Below are 21,209 nucleotides of genomic sequence, written 5' to 3' on the forward strand. Positions count from 1 at the left end.
TCCTGTCTGGTGCACAAGGCACAGGAAGGAAAAATGCAGGTGCATGCTGTCAGAACCAGGCAGTCAGCTTCCCAGCACCACGCTAGCCACCATTTCCTGGTGCCCAGATATACCATGTTTCTCCCCAGAGACCTGCTACTGCAGTGTAATCTTCAGGATCTGTCTTTGGCTCATGCTGACAAAATAAGCAACTGTGCTAATGGCTCACATCCATTCCCGAGCTCCTCTTCACAATCAGTCAAGGTGCGTTCTCTTAAAGAGGACTCTGGGTCTAACAGGTTAGTTGTTTGTAGGAAAGGAAACATCCCTTTTTAGTTTATGTATGTTTTGGTCATGTCATTTTAGGAGAGCCAGGTAGACTTTAGAGTTGTGTTAAATTAGGGTGAAGCTGAATGACAAGCTGAGCAGCAGTCTGCAGTCAGACATAAGTTTCTTCCCAGGCCAGCTGTGCTCACACCTGCTCTCTAACTTCACAGAGTCAGGGGCACACAGGTTAAGCACCCAGTCTGAGTTGGCTCGTGTGCATGGCCTTCTTTTTATTGGGGGCACTCTAGTGCATTTCAGTGCTGCTAGCTCTGAGTGACTGTGTTGGGACAGAACTTCTCAGGCTTTTTTTGCTTGTGTGGAGCTTTCAGCTCCTTTGTGGTATTAGAAGGTACAAGGCTGGGCTGAGCTGCTTCCAAGGCAGATCTCATTCTCTGTGAAAGTCATGGATCTTTGCAGGGTATGTGTTCTGGTTCCTGAAACTAGGCAGTTATTTTAGGCAGGATATAGCCTTGCGTTTCTGACTACGCTACTGAGCATAATATTGCCTAAGAACATCACCATCTTAAACTGTAAAGTATATTTTGCCTGTATTTATCTTAAAACCACCTAACTGGTTTTTCTTTGTTCCTGTTGCAGGTGCCGGAGATCAGAATTTATTTACCTCCATTTATCCAACACTTTCCCAGCAGCTTCCAAGAGAACCAATGGAGTGGAGAAGGTACGGGCTCTGTTCTGACTGAACTTTCCTTGTAATTCAGGTGCTTGAATGACTGTAGTTGCTCAGACAGTGGTGCCTCTGTTCTGGAGTGCAGGCTGACGAACAGCACCTCCCCTAGCCTATGGGTCTTTCTCTTTAAGGCTGTTTCATTTTTGTATTTGTGGTCCTGGGAAGTAAATCCAGGGATTCACTTTCTTAACCTCATCATGATTTTTTTTCTTTTGACATAGAATCCTGTTATATAGTTTATGCTGCACTTGAACTTGCTATGTAGCCCAGGCTAGCCTCAAACTTGCATTGCTCCTGCCTCCACTTGAGTCCACTAGGGTTACAGGCTAGACCAACACTCTTGACTCTTGATTCCTGTGTGTATGTGCATACGTATGTACTGGTACTGCACATAGAGACTTGCATGTAATGAGCAAGCATTCCTCTACTGAGCTGCACTCCTAGCCCTCTTTTTTCCTTATATGCTTAAGCAGCACCTCACTGAATTTCTCAGGATAATCCTGAACTTATATTGCAGCCTAGACAGGCCATGTGACTCTCCTGTCTTAGACACTTGAGTACTTGAGATACCTTGCCTATCTACCCCACTTGTCCTGGATGGAATTTGTTGCTGTGGTTTTAGACATCAGAGGATAGGTTTTTTGAGTTAGATTATGTCTAGTAAATTTGTGCCTGAGAGTGATGTCTCATTTAGCCACTAATAATACAACAAATATTCAGTGCTGGAGGGTGCTCTTTGAGAAAAATTATTCAACATTGGAAAAGGCCTGATGCTGTTAAAGAAAACAGTTAAGCAGAATGATGTTGCGAAGGGGGTGGCTAATCCCTGAAGAAATGTTCTGTAAAGGATGTCAGGTATACTACTAAACGTCCCTGAACACACAAGAAATGTGTTCATGAAGCAAAAGAAATGATGATGGGGAAAAAACAAAATAGTGAAGCAATGTGGATTTATTTCTTCCTATTCCTGAGCCCTCATCAGTGAGGGTAAAGGACTAACTAGCAAATTCACAGGGACAGGGCTTTTAGAGAGCACCTCGGGCTGAGGTATTTACATGAACAGAAATTTATTGATGTGTGCTTCTAGAGGCCAGGAAGTCTGAGACTGCGGGCTGGCTGCTGCTGAGGGCCCTGACTGAGTGTGAGCCTGTTCTATAGTGGCAGAGGACTGGCTCAGTAAACTATGGACTAAGTCTCCATGCAGGAACTCGGGGAACTCAGAATAGCTGCAGCAGAGAAGGGGGAGGCAGCAGTAGCAGCTACAGAGTGCAACAGAGTCTGGGGGGAAGGAAGACAGATGAGGAGTTTCAGAAACTCCCATTGCAGACAAGTCTATGACCATGACAACGTGTGAACTTGGAATGCAGAATGCAGGGCTGGGGAGGAGGCTGGGAGGGACTAGACAAGGATGGTCATGCCTAGAAGTCCCACCTCCTGTGCAGTGATGAGTACTCCTGACCACCTGTGTGGAAGCCTGGAGGTCCCTTCTGTGCAGAGGTCTAGGGCCTGAAGTTCAAGCACATGAATAAGAGCCACCCCAGTCAGGGTTCTGTGCCCCTGGGCCTTGGGGTACCTGTGTGGAGCCTGTTGGATTTGGTCAGAAGCCCTGCAGGAAGAGAAATGTCTCTAGGCTGTTAGAAGACCAGAAGCAGTAGCAGCCTCTCTGAGGTAACTGAAGGAGTCCCAGCAAAGCGTCAGTCTGAAGAAAAGGTTTGCATTTAATGCACATGTGAGGTGTGTAGCTCAGAGGATTTTGAGATAAAATGAAATCAATAGTAGAGTGGAAATAGATCATAAACTTTGAAGCCAACAAAACAAAACAAGGAAAATGCAAAAAGGAAATGTGATTAATCTCACAGGCAGGAAAGAACTTGCAGATAGGAAGCCCACAGTGTGAGTGTAAGCACAGTAATGGTTAGTGTGGACAGTCAGTTTGCTGAACACAAAGAATCATAGGAAGATGGTTATAGAGAGCAACAGGGGCTCCTTAGTGCCCTGTGGTGTCTGTGGCTGCTTTCTTGGCTCGACAGGGGGCTTGTGCCACTCCATCATTTGCACTCTGCAAACAAAACTATTCTTTCCCACCAAGATTTCAGTAGGTTACAAAAGCATTAGGGCTCTTGAGAGTGGGAATAGCTTCCTGAATTTTGACACGTGGACATGCGTCTTCCCTTTTAGAGTGAGCCCAGGGTAGGTTTCCCTGCAAGGGTACTACTGTTCTCCCAAGTCCATGGCAGCCTTGCTCAGGTTGACCCTTGAGCTGCTGTGCCTTGTGTTCTTGAATAACTGAAAGGCCTTTTGGAGAGGGGGCCTTGATGTGAGAGATGTTTGTAATAATCCACGCAGGGTATCTGGCCAGTTTTGATTCATAATTAGCATGGTTTTACAGCCCTGGATGTGAATGAAATCTGTGTTGTCACTGCCCTGTATTCTGCCGATGTTCAGTTGTTTTGTTGGTGACTTTAAACCTGTTTTAGGTCCTATGGCCGGGCTCCAAAAATGATTCACCTGGAATCCAACTTTGTTCAGTTCAAGGAGGAGCTGCTGCCCAAAGAAGGGAACAAAGCCCTGCTCACCTTCCCCTTCCTCCACATCTACTGGACGGAGTGCTGTGTAAGTACTGGCTGGGTGGAAAGCCTGTCGCAGAGGGAGTGCGAGCTTGGGAGCAGGTACTTGGGCCTGCGTGCTCTTGGTGTTCTAGTGTCTTGGTTCCTCTGCCACACAGATGATGGTGTCCCTGTTTCTGCTTCACTTAACTGTGGCTTTCCTGGGGAATCCCTGGGCATAGCATGGTTCTGGCCGTGAGCCTTGTGTTGTCACAACTCTTCTTTTCCTCCCCAGGACTTCTGCTGCTCGGTAGCCCCATTCTTTACTCTGCTTGGTATGGTAGCTCTCACTTGTGTTTTATAATTGTGTATTCATGAACCCAGATAGGATTCTTCTACCCATGAACTAAGGGGAAGTTCTGAGGGTTATTTCTTCTGCGTGAAGTAATAAAAGAAGCACTTGGCAGTGTGTGAAGTACACAAGTCACTTCCTCTGGGATCTCAGCCTGCTTTTGAAGCTACAGCAGTGTTTGTAACTCGAACAAGACAGGACTCTGGAGGCCTGTGCCTGGTCACACTTGTACTTTGTTCCACGTATTGTTCCTCAGGAAGTTACAGGCTATGGGGGGTGAGTGCAAGTGTTGTCTGCCAGGCCAGCTCACTAGAGACTGGGCATTTATGGTTCTCAGTGAGGATAGTCACACCGGGCCTCTACCTGGCATGGCATGTCCCAGAACTTGAAAAGAAAAGCAGTTATTTATTATTAGCCACAAACACATGCAGTATAGACCTGATAGAACCCCAGGGATCCTCCCTGAGTTCAAACCCCAGGTGTAGTGGGAAGGTTCCTCATAGGTAGGATGACCATGCCAGACTTACCCTATGAACTTTTCTCTCCATAACCCTACATACATAATGTCAGATTTATTTTTATTTTATTTAATGTATATGCATATAGTAGTCCTAGAGAACAAATCCAGATCTTTGTATACTGAGATACTAAGAATTATTTCAGTCCAGGTGCATTACTTTCCTTCTTTTCTTTTGGATTGTGAGTAGACTTTGAATCCATGTGTTTCATATTACTTTTTTGTGTGTAGGAAGCCTGCTGATTTATATTCCGATGAACCTTGGTGAACTCTTTATTGTATGTGTCAGTGAGAAGGACCCTTCTCCCTTTTCAGTTCTTAACTGGTAGAGTTGTTTTCTCTGATGTTAAGATGTAATGGCCACCTCTGCCCTCATCTTGACCTTCTTTGTGGGATGTTGCTCGCTTTTCTTCAGTAGTAGGTCTGGAACACATGCTTACATAAAACTAACACTATCCACTCCCATTTTTCTCACAAGTTTAACCTTGTAAAGTCCTTTGCTAGACAAAGTGGAAGTAACCCCATAGTTTTTCCCCAAGTGTCTATGTGTCCTGTGAAAGCAGGCTTGCAGTCCTAGTGTAGGTCCCTTTTGGTCAGGCTTGCTTTCTTAGCATGATATTGGAGACCAAACTCACTGCAGTCCTTGGGATTTTCTGCTCTATTCACACAGGTTGCTCTATGTTTTTCCTTTTATACTGTCTTTATGAGGGTTAAGTATTGATGCCATCAATTTTTATTTTTATCTTATGTGCTTGATTTTTACCTGCACATATGTATGTGTACCACATGCATGCTTGGCACGCACCAAGGACAGAAGGAGTGGGTATTGGGTACCTTGGAACTTGAATTAAGGATGGCTATGAGTTGTCATGTGGGTCCTGGGAAACCAGCCTAGATCTTCTAGAACAGCTTAACCTCTGAGCCATCTTTCTAGTCCCTCAATATAATCCTTGAGTCATAAAAGAAATTTGGAAGTTTCCGTTTATTTCTCTTCCTAAAACTTGGATTTTTAATTTAAAATTATTGGATTTAAAAATTTGGGTTGCATTGGAGCTGAGTGTGGGGTGGCTGTCTTCCTGTGAGTGATTCCTTGCAAACATCCTGGATCCCTTCCAGGAAATTGTCCTGTTTTAGCCATTTGTTAATGTTGATAGACTGCAGATAAGTTGCTCATTTTAGTTAAGTTTTTAACATTGTTTCCACTGAACTGCATGAAGTGGCCATTCTGACCTGGACTCCAGCCCCTCAGCTCTTTGTGTCTCTGCTTTCTTTCCTTGATTAGATTATCAGAAACTTACAATTTTAATTTTAATTTTATTTTATTTCTTTACAGTTCAGTGTTTACTGGTCCACCCTCCCACAGTTCCTCATCCCATTCCTCCTTCATCCTTTCTCCAAGACAGATAACGTTCCCAACCCTCCCCATCCCTGTCAGGCCTCCCTACTTCCTGGAGCCTCAAGTGTCTTGAGGGTTAGGCATGTCTCCTTCCACTGAGGCCAAACATATACTATATATGTGTCGGGGCCTTAGACTAGCTAGTGTATGCTGCCTGGTTGGTGGCTCAGTGTCTGAGAGATCTCAGGGCTCCAGGTTCATTAAGACTGATAGTCTTCCTATGGGGTCGCCCTCCTCCTCAGCTTTGTCCAGCCTTTCTGTAATTCAACCACAGGGGTTCCCGGTTTCAGTCCATTGATTGGACTATATCTACATCTGTCTCAGTCAGGGGCTGGTTGGGCCTCTCAGAGGACAGCCATGCTAGGCTTGTCTGTAAGCACATTATAGCATCAGTAATAGTGTCTGGCCTTGGAGCCTCCCTTAAGCTGGATCCCAATCAGGGCTGGTCCCTGGACCTCCTTTTCCTCAGTCTCTTCTCCATTTTTGTCCCTGCAGTTTTTTAGACAGGAACAATTCTGGGTCAAGAGTTTTTGACTGTGGGATGGTAACTCTGTTATCTACCACATTCAGCTCTTTCATATTCATTTAGTTTGTTCTTCTGTTTATTTTTTTCACGTTTCTAAAATGTATATATTTTTACTTTTAAATTTTAATTGATAACAAATTGTTAAAATTATTAAATTTCCTCTGGTTACTACTTTAAATACATCTTGTTTTTCAGACATGGTCATTACTATTGTTTGTATATATGTGGTGGGTACCGGGCCTCATACAGTATAGGCAAATGCTGTACCACTGGGTTATCTGCCCAGCCCAGTAAGCTCTCTACTTTCTGTTTGTATTTATTTTTGTTATTTTGTTATCCCACCTACCCCTATTTTTTTTTTTTTTTCTTTAAAAACAGTCTTTAAAGAACTATGTGGAGAGCTGGAGAGATGGCTCAGCAGTGAAGAGCACTGACTCTCCCAGAGGTCCTGAGTTCAAATCCCAGTAACCACATGGTCACTCACAACCATCTGTAATGGGATCTGATGCCTCTTCTGTTACTGTCTGAAGACAGTGACAGTGAACTCATACATAAAATAGATAAGTCCTGCTCTGTCTCCTGAGTGAGGATTAAAGATGTGGGCTAGCACACGTAGCCTTTACTGGAGTTACTTAGAAAGCGCTTTCAGTTTCTAGAAAGAGTTAAACTTCGCTAGTTTCATCGTATTGTGCTCTCACAGCTGTTTGCACTCTTCTCTGCTTCGTGTCTCTTGGTTCTTCTCTGTGACTCTATTTTCAGACTAGAGTTGTCTTCCATGTGCTGCAGAGTTCCTTGTGTTACAGCCTGTGTCCTGTTTTCCATGGTCTGATGGTGGCATGCTTCTGGTCCTCTGTCGTCCTCCTTGAGATGGGTGTGTTGGCAGAGTCAGCAAGTGCTCTAGAGGTAGCTAGCTTAATCTTTATGGAGTGAAGCATGTGGTTGCCAAAGACGGTTTTTAGATAGTGTGTCATACTCAGGAAGTCTTGTGTCTGAAATGAGAGTTCATCTTGGGGCTGGAGAGATAGCTAAGATTTAATATACTGACTGCTCTCCAGAGGTCCTGAGTTCAATTTCCAGCAACCACATGGTGGCTCACAACCATCTGTAATGGGATCCGATGCCCTCTTCTGGTGTGTCTGAAGACAGCTACAGTTTACTTATATAGATAAAATAAATAACGATTGATCTTCCCTTAATTTCTTTTGGTAACTCTGTACCTTGCCACTTGTCTAAATGAACAGCAAATTGGCAGGGCACCATTTCCCTAATAGTCTCCCCTTTATTAGAAACTTTAGCTCTATTCAAACTGTGCTCTGTATGTACACCAGTGTGGATACTTCAGCTCTGTTGACTGTTGTGGGTCAGAGTCCATTTTTTCTTACATAGTGTGTAGTGTTAAGGTTGGAAGAGAGCACAGTGGTGCGCCTCTAAATATTTAAAATGAACTTCTGCTGACACACGTTCTCTTGTGGTTGTCACGAGTGTGAGTCGTGTTTTCCAGGATGCCCTGCCCCAAGTGCACTTTTCTGCATGCCAGGGACTTTCCTCTGTCGAGAAGCTGGGTCTTTATATTTTCTAGTTCAGCTTGCATGGCTGTGATCTTTTTAAGGCAGTCTATACCTTCTGCTGGCCAGACCCCAGTCACTGTCATAGGAAGACTTGTGGTCTCAGAAAGCCACAAGGAGACCCAAACCATTAGAGTCACCTGCTGTGTGCAGTCTCCCAGCCTTAAAACACACAGCTCTGCACCTCACTTTCTGGCTGCAGATCTATGAGCACAGTGGAACTAAGTCATTACACAGTGCAATGTGAGTTTTTACACAGTGGTGGCTGGAACTATAGTTGAAGAGACAGGAAGAAGGAAGAGAGAAGGGTGGGGTTAGGGGCATGGGAGTTCTGATTGAAATTGCCTTGTTTAATTCATTATTGATTTAGAAGAATTTAACAGCGGTAAGCTTTCTTGAATCTAGGAACATGATGTGAGTTTGTACCTTATTACAGCCTTAGTCATAACTTCAGAGAGGCTTTGTACCATCCAATTCCCCCATGCCTGCTTGGTTTAGTTCTTGGGGTCATTGGAAACGGTGCTGCCTTTTCATTGAAATTATCCTCATAAGAATCATCCTTTTTGATGTTTAGTGGTTTGTTTTGAGACAGGGTTTCTCTCTATATCTCTGGCTGTTCTAGTACTTGCTTTGTAGACCAGGCTGGCTTTGAACTCTTAAGATCTGCCTGCCTCTGCCTCCTGAATGCTAAGATTAAAGGTGTGTACCACCACTGCCTGGCGTTGTTTAATGTTTTGAGACAGGCTTTCCCTGTGTATTTATGCTGTGTTAACTTCAGTATTTATTAGGTACAGCATATGCTGTATGAGGGGTGAGTGGTGCTTCCTCTGACCACTTGGGTTAGTCCTGGGAGAGAGAAGTGGAGCTGAGTTTGAGTTGAGCTGGGACAGCGTGAGGGAGCTGAGGTGATTTTTTCTCTGGCTCTTATACGGGGAATTCAAGGAGCATTAAGGTTGGATCAGGATTCTAGGGCTTTCTGAGAGCTGAGGGTTACAGGACGACTGTCAAGAAGCTAGGGTCCTGGCTGACTAACGGCAATGTCAGTCTTATAAGGCTTGGGCACAGAACCCTGACTAAAGCTCCTCCTTGGCTTATGGACAACTGCACCTGGGTGACCTCCTCAGCTCTCCAGCCCTGGGCGTTGTATCTTATGCCTTTGGGTGCCAGAATATGCCTATGTTGAAACACCCACTCCTGTTCACCCCCTGGCTGCTACGGTGTGTTAAAATGCTGTGGCTAGTGGCTCTTATTACTGACACCCTGCTCCTAGGGACGACAGGGCATTGGGGAGCTCACCCTCACAGTGACTTATTTATTTTTAGGATACTGAAGTATACAAAGCTACGGTAAAAGACGACCTCACCAAGTGGCAGAATGTTCTGAAAGCTCATAGCTCTGTGGACTGGCTAATAGTGGTAGTTGAAAATGATGCCAAGAAAAAAAACAAAACCAACATCCTTCCCCGAACTTCTATTGTGGACAAAATAAGAAATGATTTTTGTAATAAACAGAGTGACAGGTAAGTGTATCTTACGTTTTATCCACTTTGATGTCAGTGATAACCGTTAACTCATCCAGACTAGAAAGCTACAAAGGGGTGCTGGACCCCCTTCTCCAAACTTCTCCTCTGCAATTTTGACCTAGCAGGACATCTCCGGGTGTACAGCGTATGGGGAGAGACTTCTGGGCCAACTGGCCCTGGGGAAGACCAGTCCTTGAATAGGGTAAAATTCCCTAAAGTTTTAAAGCATGGGACATGCATTTCTGTTTATAGTCCACTTTTCAAACGTTCCTGGAAGGAAGTTGCAAAGCACCAGCTTCATCCCTTCCTTTCGGTAACTTACTGCTCGTCTGTGCCTGCTTGAACATCTCCTTAGCACTATGGACCACTTGGCCAGGTGTCTGTGTGCTGACTGGTTCGCTGATGGCTGGGTCTCAGAGATGTCCTGGTGTAATACGTTCTCATTCCCATGGTTATTACTACCAGTGAGGGTTCCCATGCTGCAAGAGCCTATAAGAGTGACACCAGTCTGCTCTGGGGGTCTAAGGAGGTGCCCAGGGGCCAGGGATGGGCTGGGAAGTACAGGGTATATGAAGTAAGTGGGAAAGCAGCCTAGAGAAGAGCAGTTTCCTCTACGTCTCTTTAGAACACTGTCATTTTCTGTGCAACATTGATAGCTGCTGTTCTCACTTAGTACATTGTGGATTTTTCATATATGTCCCTGTTTCGTTGTTGCTAGTGAGCACATAATAGAGCATCATACAATGTACATTATTTACAGTCTGTACATTATTTATAGAAACCTCAAAGACTGTTGGGCTCTTGTTTGCTTATTGTTACTACAGATATTGTACATGTCTTTTCAGCCCAGATACTGTGAGTGTCCTTAACTACTTCCTTAGAATCAACTCCTTAAAGGGTAATTGCTTGGTTACAGGTTTTGTGCATTCTTCACACCTTTGCCAAAATATTGCAGAGTCAGATACTAATTCAGGGATTGTTTGAGATGGTCGTAGCATTGGAGTTTCTCTGAGGCCCTCCTTACATGTGCCCCTGTTAGCAGCTACTCTGGTCTTCTGTGCCCTAGGAGACACTGATACACTCCTGATTGCTGCCCATTCCTCACATGAGTAGCTGTGCTGGGCTCTGCCTTTTTAATTATACAAACAGATGATGACCTAGAGAGCGGGGGAGTTGAAAGGCCTAAGGAGGAACAAGGGAGTAATAGTGTCATGCAGCGTGGACTGACGTAGGCGGCGGGCTGCTAAGGGAAGCCTTACCTCATGCGTGCTGTTGTGTTGTGGGTTTCTGTTCTGCAATGTGGCGACTACAGGAGTCTGTGTTGCTATTCAGCAAGAATGTTGGCAGCTGCAGCTCCTGAGAGGACCATAGGATAGGTGCTGAGCTGGCAGAACGCAGCTCCTGGAGGGATGGCTTTTTTGTGCTGCCTCACCTTTTAGTGGTTGTGTAGAGGCTACTGTCTCCTGAGGGGATGTGTTAGAACACAGAGTTGGTTCATCTCACTGTTTGCTAGCAGCTTAATAAAATAATTATTAAGGAGAACTATTGATGCCCATTGCATCCAGATTTTAAAATCATCTCTGAGTTTAGGTTTGTTTACATCATGGGCATAGTCTCCTTGCAGTTAAATTGCATCACACCTGTCTATCAGTTAACTGTATCTGTCTTGCTTCTTAATGCTGTCCTCATAGTTGAGGTGTGGTGGCAGGCGCATATCTATGGGGACAGACAGGACTCACTGCAGGGGCCTTCCAGAATGTACTGCAGTGATCACTGGCGTGGGGTTAGTGTGGGAGAGATGTGGGGGGCTAGCGAGTGTTGGAGGAAAGAGAAAGTGTGGCTGCTCAGTACCCAGACTGGAGTAAGAGAGGTTGAAGCTGGTGCTGCGGTTGGGCCTGGGCCTCCTTTATCAAGTTGAGAAAGCTTGGTTTCATTCTGTCAGCATAAGGAGCTTGTGAGAGTGGGGTTTGAGAGCTGAAGGTGGTGTGGCTCCTGTATCACAAGCAGCCCTGCAGGTCCATCCCTTTTCAGTTTCACTCTGACTCCTGTCCATTCTGCAGCACTTTCCTTGAAACCTTTGCAGTGCTTCCTGCCTAAGTAGCTGTGAGCTGCTTGGGCTTCCTTCACTGAAGACAGAAAGCAGGAGAGGCGTGGGGGTTGGGAAGGAGGCTCAGCTGAGCAGAAGTTTTGCGCCCCAAGGTTTTCCCAGACTGCCTTTGATGTCTTTGCAGGTGTGTTGTGCTCTCTGACCCCTTGAAGGACTCTTCTCGAACTCAGGAATCCTGGAATGCTTTCCTGACCAAACTCAGGACTCTGCTGCTCATGTCCTTTACCAAAAACCTTGGCAAGTTTGAGGATGACATGCGGACTTTGAGGGAAAAGAGGACAGAGCCAGGCTGGAGCTTCTGTGAATACTTCATGGTTCAGGTACTGGCCTCCTGACTGGATGAGGCAGCTCTCAGGCTAGGTCCTACTAGCTTTTGGAGCCAACCATGTAGCTGCCAGAGTGGGTGTTGCCGTTTCTCTGCTATAAGTAGAAGATGACCATGATTTCTCTAGGTTCCCTGCTGACTCGAAGCTCAACACTGCCCCACCTAGTTCTGATCATTGGGTTCATCATGGTTTTATTTGGACGTGGTGACTTCTAAAGCCTGCTGTGAGTTAGGCAGAGGTGCCCAGGATAGGGGAATACTGATATGGGTGTGCTGGCTCACCATTGTCCAGACCCTGGGGTTGAGGGATGGGTTTCTGAGAACATCCCATGGCTCTCAGGAAAGGATTGTGTTAAGCTGGTTCTCTACTGGAATTTGACAGATTATTTAGGCTTTAAAAATGTTATTTATAATCAGTCTTTGATTTTTGGAAAGAAAACTTTTGGGTGCACAGAGGGCATGTGGTGGGGGTTCCATGAGCTGTGGAGCAGTAGTAGTGCAGAGTCAGGAGTCTTGCTGCAGGGCTCCCCGCTCTTTTCACGCTGAGAAAGCACACACTGCATGTGTAGATCTCAGCCATTTGTCCACAACTGAAGAAATGGCATGTTTTGAATAGGTGGAAGACACATTTGGATTAGAAATTTGATTTTTATCTTTCTGTCTGAGGGATATTAGGACGCTTTGGTGCAGATGAGGGGACCTGAGTGTGTTAACCATGCTCTGTGTGACTGTGGGCACCTTTCTGATGGCCCTGTGTCCTCACTTTTGAGGTTTAGTAAGCTTAGTCTGGGAATTACAGACAAGCAAGAAGAATGGCTAGATGAGAGCGCAGCTCCTTCTGAATTTTTACGTGATGGCTGAATGGAAGGACAAATGGACAGACAGGTCGGTGGATGGTAGGTGGGCTGTATGGGAGGTGGGTGTGTGGGTGGGTAGGGACGGAGAGGTAGATTAGTGGATGAGTAGATGAACAGATGGGTAGAAGAGAAGAAGATGGGTTGATGGATGAAGACAGATATATGGCTGCAGTGATGGCTGAGTAGTTAAGAGTTCTGGCTGCTCTTGCAGAGGACCTAGGTTTGGTTTTCACCACCAGCATGGCAGCTCACAGCTGTCTGTAACTCCACCTCCAAGGGAGAACTGACTCCTTTTTCTCCAGACTCCTCAAATGAAACACACAAATGCATAAATAAGGGTTAGGCACATGTAAAGGATGTCTAGCTAATAGTACTGTACAAACAGCAATTTCAGGATTCAGGAACAGTACTATAGCTACATGAGGTGTTAATGTGGCAGGAAGCTGACTAAGAGCTCCATACAAAGCACTGTTTTCTTGGCAACATTTCTCTAAGTCTCAAGTAATTCAGATTAAAAGTCGGAAAGCAATGTGGAGTGAGGAAGAGCCCAACAAATGCTGTGCTTCGACACGAACTGAGGGTGTTATGCTCACTGCAGGAGCCTGCCTAGGACACTGTTGCATGTGCTGCCTGCGCAAGTCTGGAAGTCTAATTCTCAGACAGACCATGAGAGGTTACCAAGGCGTTGGGGGGGGGGGGTAATTGTGTAATAGCGACAGATCTGTAGCTTCAGGGATGGAAAGGTTGTGAGTGTTGCTTGAACAAGCATGAGAGTATAGTTCACACTGCCATATGATTACACTGATGCAGACCAGCCTGGAATGCAACACCAGTGTTAGAGACTGGTGGCAGGAACACTGTAAGTTTGAAGCCAGCCTGGGCTGCTTGTAGTGAGAGCCAATCTTGAAAGGAAAAACAAATACCACAGTTGAGAAGGATTAATTTATTCCAGTGTTCAGCATGCAAAGGGGGAGGAGAAGTTAGGAGAGTCCGTCAGTGTCTGTGAGACACTGTCCATAGTGTTTTCAGAGGCAGCAGAACACGAACTGGAGAGGTCCTGTGCTTCGAAGGTGAAGCCAGCTACTGCCTAGTTACTGTACGGGGGTATGCTGCAGTTACAGGCAGGAGTGTGAGCACGTCTGCACACAGAAACCCTGTCCAGGGAATTTATTATTCACATAAAGAGTCCGGTGAGGAACCCAGACTTCTGCTCAGCCTAGCTACAAGTGGGAGAGCTGATGAGGCTGGAGGCTGCCTCTGAGTGGGCTGTGGGTTCCAGTTGTGCTCCTCATTCCTCTGCAGTGAGTGCTGTGTGGGCTCCAGCCTGTAGGAACACTGACTGCAGCCACATGTGAATCTGACTGCGTCAGTGTGGACTTACACACGTGTGTTTGTCCTCCTGGCCTTTGCTCTCATATAAAATTACAGAAATGAGAAAAATGTCTGTTGCATGTGTCACTCAGCAGATACTAAGCAACTGTCTGTGCTGCACACAGAAGTGCCAGCTGACATCCACACATGACTCCTGAGCTTACTGTACCTGGTCAGAGTGGAGAAGGGAGGTATCAACAGTCAGGGGTCAGAAGTACTAGGGCCTCCAGCAGGAGCCTCACTGAACAGGGGACACAGACAGCCTGGGAGAGGCCAAGGAGTAAGCTGTGTGGGGATTAGAAGGAAGAGTGAACATTCTAGCTCAAGAGAAGAGTCAACTGTGTGCCTGGGAAAGCAAGAGGCTGGCTCTGAGCTAACACCCCAGGTACCACTGTGACCAGCTATGTCCAGTGCTGCTGGAAGGCTAGGTCTGGTCTTTTTCCTTCTCCTTTCTGTTCTCCATCCTCCCATCTGAGTGAGTCCTGACGTGGTGTTATGGAGGCTTGGTGATCACTGGCTGAGCCTCTTCCACAGAACTGTCTGCCTTCCATGGCTGATCTGGCTTCAAGAGCTGACTGGTGTCTTTGGTGACAGGAGGAGCTTGCCTTTGTCTTTGAGATGCTGCAGCAGTTTGAGGACGCCCTGGTACAGTACGACGAGCTGGATGCCCTGTTCTCGCAGTATGTGGTCAACTTCGGAGCTGGGGGTGAGTCGGTGTTTTAGCCACCACGCTACTGCTCCGCAGTCTCCCCTCATCACTTCAGCCAGTCTGTTCTCCACCAATCATTTGTTGTTGTGTAAATTCTAAGGAAATTCTCACTCCTATTGGAAATAAAATGAGAGATAATTAAGAATGGCCACTGACACTTTCAAGTAGTGAAAGCATTTACAAAGCTCCTTTGGGGCTGTATAGTTCCTGACTCACAGTAGATGTCCTTCCCCTCTCTCTGCAGTCCTGAGGATTTCTGCAAGTTTACCCTGCCCTTGATCTCTCAAGTGCTTAAATGGTATTTTTAAATTCTTTTAAAATTACAAAATTAGCACAATGAAAACACATCCAGAGTAAACAACTAAGAGCTGGAGAATATGTCAGTGGGTAAAGCACTGGCACTCGTCCATGTGCTCATTTGGTTAAACACAGGGACTAACTCTGAATCCCCAGAACTCTCCTAATGGCAGGGCGTGGGAGTGTTTGCTTATTGCCCTTTGGCAGGGGCTTGCTGATCGGCCGTCATATGTGTGCACACACAAACAACTACTTATAGACAAAGCAATAAAGGAAGTGGTAGTTATCCTGTTTTCATTGCTTACTTATATAGAAACGCTAGCATATTGTTGGGATTTTTAGAAAAACAATTTTAAGTGATGTGTGTCTGTGTCTCTTTGTGTGCGTATATACATACATGTGCCTAGGAAAGGCAGAAAGAAGGCAGTGGGTCCCCTGGAGCTGAAGTTACAGGCAGTTGTGAGCTAACCTGATGTGGGTGCTGGGAACTGAATTCAGGTCTTCTGCAAAGGCAGCAAGAACTCTTAACTGCTGAGCCATCTCCTTAACCCTGACTGAGACACATTTCTCTTCCTTTCTTGTCCGCACTCTCATGGATCCTCTCGGATCTCCGCTGCCTCCAGAGAGCCTTGCAGATGTCCCTGGTGTAGACTGTGGGTTGTTTTCTCTCTGCCCACCTAACCCCTGGACTAAGCTAGACATGTTTTTAAGAACCTGTCGTGTCTGAAGGAAGCATCGATGTCCATGGAACCACAGCACCCGCTGAGAACCTGGAGAGCACTAAGCTACTGGGATAGTTGGCCTAGTTCTGAGATGGGTCTTACTCACTGGCCTGTACTCCAGGGAAGTCCTTATGTAATAGTTTGGATGTCTTACTCTGCTAATATTTAGGTACCAATCCATACTCAATGTAAAGTACTTGCTAGTTAAACTATAGAAATTAGGATGGTCCACTATTTCTCACATTTATTTCTGTTTATTGTATGGACATTGGTGTTCTGCTTGCACGTCTGTCCGTGTGAGGGTGTCAGATTCCCCTGGAACTGGAGTTACAGACAGGTGTGAGCTTCCATGTTGTGCTGGGAATTGAACCTGGTTAAATTGGAAGAGCAGTCAGTGCTTTTTAACTGCTGAACCTTCTCCCAGCCCCTTTCACATTTATTTTTGTTATGTGTTCATATAATCCATTTAATAGATGCATCTTTCTTGAGTATAAAAATCTTATATTTCACACAATTTCTTTGTTTTTCCTCGGTTTAAAAATAAATATGGGTCAATTTAAAATCTAAAAATAAGCCCAGGCCAAGTTTTGTAGTTGAATGAAAGGATTGCTTCAGCGTGGACTTCTGGAGGGTTAGGTTACCTGGTGCCAGGCAGGGCTCTGGATATAATTACGAGTTACTGCAACCTCCTCCCTGTTCCTTCATCCTGCCCTCTGGTTCCTCCACTCAGGGCTGATAGGGGAAGCTCTGAGTAAGTAAAGGCAACTATCCAGTGGTCAGGTAGTCACTGGGCTCACTGACATGGAGCTGAGGTGCTCACAGCGCTACAGCCTGTGAGCATCAAGGCGGCTGCCTTACTTGTTGTATACCTGCACAGGGCCTCATGGGCATGGTCTGGTGCTGTGTCCTGTATTCAGCCACTGAGATCATGATCTAAATGAGTGTGCTTGTGGGAGCCACCATCTCAAAGCTAGCTGACCGCTGGGGCAGTGTACGATAGTAGCTAGTTGGAAAGCTGCTTGCTCCTGCATGAGACCTTGAAGTCCCGGGCAGGAGCTTTAGTTAGGTGAGGCCTGCAGTCAGCATCTTTCATGATGTGTGTTTGTTTAGATGGTGCCAACTGGCTGACTTTTTTCTGCCAGCCGGTGAAGAGCTGGAATGGACTGGTGCTCCGCAAGCCCATAGACATGGAGAAGCGTGAGTTGATACAGAAGCAAGAAGCCACTCTTCTGGACCTGCGAAGCTACCTGTTCTCTCGCCAGTGCACCTTGCTCCTCTTCCTACAGCGGCCATGGGAGGTGGCTCAGCGTGCCCTGGAGCTGCTGCACAGCTGTGTGCAGGAGCTGAAGCTCTTAGAAGTGAGTTGGCTCCTCTTCCCACTCTCCCTCTTCTGGGAAGTGTGGGACCTTATGGGTGTGTGAGTAATGGGTTGAATTGTTATATGTAGTGTTAGAAAAATCTTAATCCTTTAGAGAATAATTTACCCAGGGGATGCTGATCTCTTTACTGCTTGGAGTCATGCCCACTTGAGTCACATGGTGATCATCCAGTGACCTCTTTGCCTAGAAAATGCACATGTGCATACATAGAGTTTCAGCACCATTTCTCAGTGAAGAACTCCAAAGTGTTTCACCTAGAGCCATAGGCATTGTTATATAACCATCGTCCACACCCATGACTTCTGGAAGTTGAACCTGGATTCTCCGGAAGAGTAGCAAATGCACTTAACCTCAGAACCAGCTCTCAAGTTTCCATAAGTTTATCCTAATAAGATACTAAAATTAGGCAACTGAAAATTGTATACTAGCTAAGTCCTTTATGATCCCTGAACACATGACTCAAAGATAAATTTGTACACAGATCGCTCCTGTTTGTGGCTTGTGATAGGTTACTGTTCTGTAGCTCTGTGGGTCATGGCCATGTTACAGTGTCTAAGAGCTATAGGTCTGTGCTTACAGCATCCTCATGTGCCTGTGCTTGCACCCTCACAGGTCTCTGTCCCCCCTGGTGCTCTGGATTGCTGGGTCTTTCTGAGCTGTTTGGAGGTGTTGCAGAGGATAGAAGGTTGCTGTGACCGGGCACAGATAGACTCCAACATTGCCCACATGGTGGGGCTGTGGAGCTATGCCATGGAAAAGGTACCTGACACTGGATAAAGGGTTTGCATTGTCTAAGGATGCTGTGTGCCAGAAAGCATCGGCTGCTTATTTAGACTACTGAGTCTCGTGTCCTCACAGTGAGTCGACACAGCCACGGGGTCAGAGCTTTCTGGTTCTTGCCAGCTTCTTCAGCAACTGGCCAGTGAGGCAGTGTAACGGCCAGGGTTGGGCAAGGATGAAGGTGCAGTGGGCAGCAGTGTGTGGTGATGCAGAAGTGACCTAGTGTGTGCTGTGGGTAAGCTGCAGAGGCAGGGTGTGGTCATGTGGGGTGCACACAGAGCAGTAGTCAAAAGAGTGGGGCACATTAGCTGCATGACAACCTCAGCTCTGTCTCAGAACTAACCAGAAAATGTGTGAGCAATCCCATATAATGTGTGTAAAATTCAGACAGGAATCATTTAGATAAGAAAGCTGAGTTCTTCTACACTGAGCAGGCGTCAGGATTATATATTCACTAATTCTCCGGTTGCCTGCTGACTTATGGCAAATGGACTAAAGCAATGCATTTCCCTCCACAGCTGAAGTCCTTAGGGTACCTATGTGGACTTGTGTCAGAAAAAGGGCCCAACTCGGAAGATCTCAACAGGACAGTTGATCTTTTGGCAGGACTAGGAGCTGAGAGAGCTGAGACAGGTATGGTTGGTGCTGAAGCACAGTGGAGAATGTCTGAACCTACAGTGCCCACTGTTAGGTGGGGCTCAGGGCAAGTGCGTGGATCTGTGTTGCCCCATTCATAAGCCGTTTCCACATTTGAGGGTTTGCAGTGCATGCTTCTGAGAAAGTCTCATCTCAGAGAACAGTTTTGCAGGAAGTGTGGTCACACTGCTAAGCTAGTGTTTGTGTGATTCCCATAAGAGTCCACTAAGTCCACTGAGGTCTGAAAGTGAGTAACTCATACGACCATTCGTGCTGCTGAGTAAGGACACTCACTTGTGTTGTCTTTTAGCCAACACAGCTCAGAGTCCTTATAAGAAGCTGCAGGAAGCACTGTCGTCAGTGGAGGCCTTTGAAAAGCACTACTTGGTAAGTTCGGCAGAGTCCCCTCTGACCACGGAGCCGCTGCCCTGGCCAACTTTGTTCTTCACATGGCCTTTGGGATTGGATGAACTGTACTTCAGAGCCCTTATTGTCAGCCTTAGGAGTTTATTTGGTATTTATTTGTGTATAAAGACTGGGTAATTGTTCACATATTTTTAGTCCCTGAGACCATAATGACCATAATTAGACAAATATAACATGGAACTAGTTAACATTTTGCTCAGTGTAGACTTTCCCATTAGTAAGTAGAAACTGTAAAAGCAGATCATGAATACCTTCCATTGTCAGAGAGCTCATTTGTGCTTGAGCAGAGCTGTCAGGCTTGATCCCAGGGAGCAATGGACGGAAGGTGCCAGCTCAGTCCCAGACTGTGAGCTGGGAGCGTGTGCACATCTACTGTGGTGTGTCCCATTGCAAAGACTGGCAGGAAGCATGCTGGGAAGGGTGGACTCAGACAGAAGCAGCGAGGGGGCAATGCAGGCTGAGCTGAGGGAGCTCATGGCTCTTTTATCCTGTGCTTCATAGCACAAGTGCAAGGTACTGACTTTGTATGGACATTCTGGTGTGTCATGTGACAATTTAAAAGTGGATCCCAAGTGAGAACTGTTAATCACAGTGTCTCACTGCAGCTTTGGGTAAAGGAAATATAAAGTGTGCCCTAAGAGTTCAAGTACAGGTCTAGGGGAGGTCTCAGTGCTCACAGACATGCACAGCTTGTACAGAAGACCTGAGTTCTTTTCCCAGGACCCGCGCTGAGAGGCCTGTAACTCTAGCTCCAGGGCATCCAAAGCCCCTGCAGTCATGTGTACATATCCTCAGCTCCACATACACATAATTAAAAATAAAATACATCTTAAAAATAAATCCAAGTAAGTAATTGTACTTTTTTACTTTTTCACAGGACTTGTCTCATGCCACAATTGAGATGTATACAAGTATCGGGCGGATTCGATCTGCCAAGCTTGTTGGGAAAGATCTGGCAGAATTTTACATGTAATTGATGGTGAACTCTGATTTTAAGCATTTCACACATATAATGAGAGGATTTATATAGAGAGTTAATATAAAGTTTGCATAACTGGGTAGATGAAAACAGGTATAATCCACCAGCCAGTTGTTGTGTTTGCATTTCTTCCAGAACCACATGGGGAGGGTTTTGGTTTGTTTGGGCGTTTTTGTTTGTTTGTTTTTAATGGTTGTTATTGATTATATTTATCAGTATATTATATATTTAATTAACTTTATATTTAATTATATTAATATGTTAATATATTAATCCTGCTATATTTAATTAACTTTAGTGATACATATCCAGATATACATGCAAAGAACATTCTAGCCTACCCCCAGGGTAGGTAAGCAACGTTTGGTCATGTAGGCTTTCTCTGGAGTGTGTCACAGACCCACTGGACACAGGTGGGCGGGACGAGCTGGGAGTGAGCACGGGCACCTGCTCTAGCACTGGAGAGCTCATGTGATAAAAGTGGCATGCTAAAGAAAAGCAAGCTCAGCCTGGCACAGTGGGGTCAGTTCCAAAGCTCTGCAAAGAGTTATAAAGGGCTGGGGGAGCTTGTGTATTGAAATATCTACTTGAGGGAATTTTAGTAGATGAGACAAAAACCTGGTGTAGATTGCTGGCTAGGGGCTTCTAGACGCCTACTTGATTACCAGGTTTTCTGGAGCAGCCATCCCTTACCTAGCTTATGATGGGAGTGGGAGATGGGTTGGGGAGTGCTGGAACTGTGAACAAGTTCAAGGGGTCACCCTCCACTCCTATAGTCTTTCATAGCTGTGAGTCCAGAGGCATAGAATCCCAGTGCTAGGCTCTGGCTTGCTGGTTAAGACCTGGAGACCCAATTCACCCTCACCACATACTAGCTAAGTGACAGTTGGCCTTCCTTTTCTTAAGGTTCTCCAGACTCTGTAGACTCACTGGATACTTAGAGTGTGCTTCCTAGCCCTAAAGGTTGTAAGTGAAGAGGTATGGAAAGTTCAGGACCCTTTAAAACACAGGGATTTGCAGAAGAACCAAAAGAATTGGAGGGAAAAAAAACCATAAACAAAAACAAATGCATTTTGGTAACTTTAAGTTTTACTTAATTTGAGAAACATTTAATTCAGGACTTATGACCTCTGATTGTGTCAGAACTAGTGTAAATAGATTCCTCCCCAAGGATGAGCTTGGCAGTATTGACTTCTGATTAGC

The 21,209-nt window shown here is 45.7% G+C and overlaps 1 protein-coding gene across 1 annotated transcript in view; it reads left to right on the top strand.

Annotated features, from left to right (window-relative positions):
* TRAPPC10 (trafficking protein particle complex subunit 10) overlaps positions 1-21,209 on the top strand; it is a 52,314-nt gene that overhangs the window by 11,351 nt on the left and 19,754 nt on the right. The window contains exons 2-11 of the mRNA XM_080938366.1: positions 904-985; positions 3,472-3,607; positions 9,219-9,415; positions 11,650-11,845; positions 14,673-14,784; positions 16,917-17,164; positions 17,798-17,944; positions 18,484-18,598; positions 18,912-18,988; positions 19,905-19,996. Coding sequence (XP_080794492.1) covers positions 904-985; positions 3,472-3,607; positions 9,219-9,415; positions 11,650-11,845; positions 14,673-14,784; positions 16,917-17,164; positions 17,798-17,944; positions 18,484-18,598; positions 18,912-18,988; positions 19,905-19,996 — 1,402 coding nt within the window. The remainder of the gene's footprint in view (positions 1-903; positions 986-3,471; positions 3,608-9,218; positions 9,416-11,649; positions 11,846-14,672; positions 14,785-16,916; positions 17,165-17,797; positions 17,945-18,483; positions 18,599-18,911; positions 18,989-19,904; positions 19,997-21,209) is intronic.

Source organism: Micromys minutus, assembly GCF_963924665.1.
Source record: "Micromys minutus genome assembly, chromosome: 25".
Classification (NCBI taxonomy): Eukaryota; Metazoa; Chordata; class Mammalia; order Rodentia; family Muridae; genus Micromys; species Micromys minutus.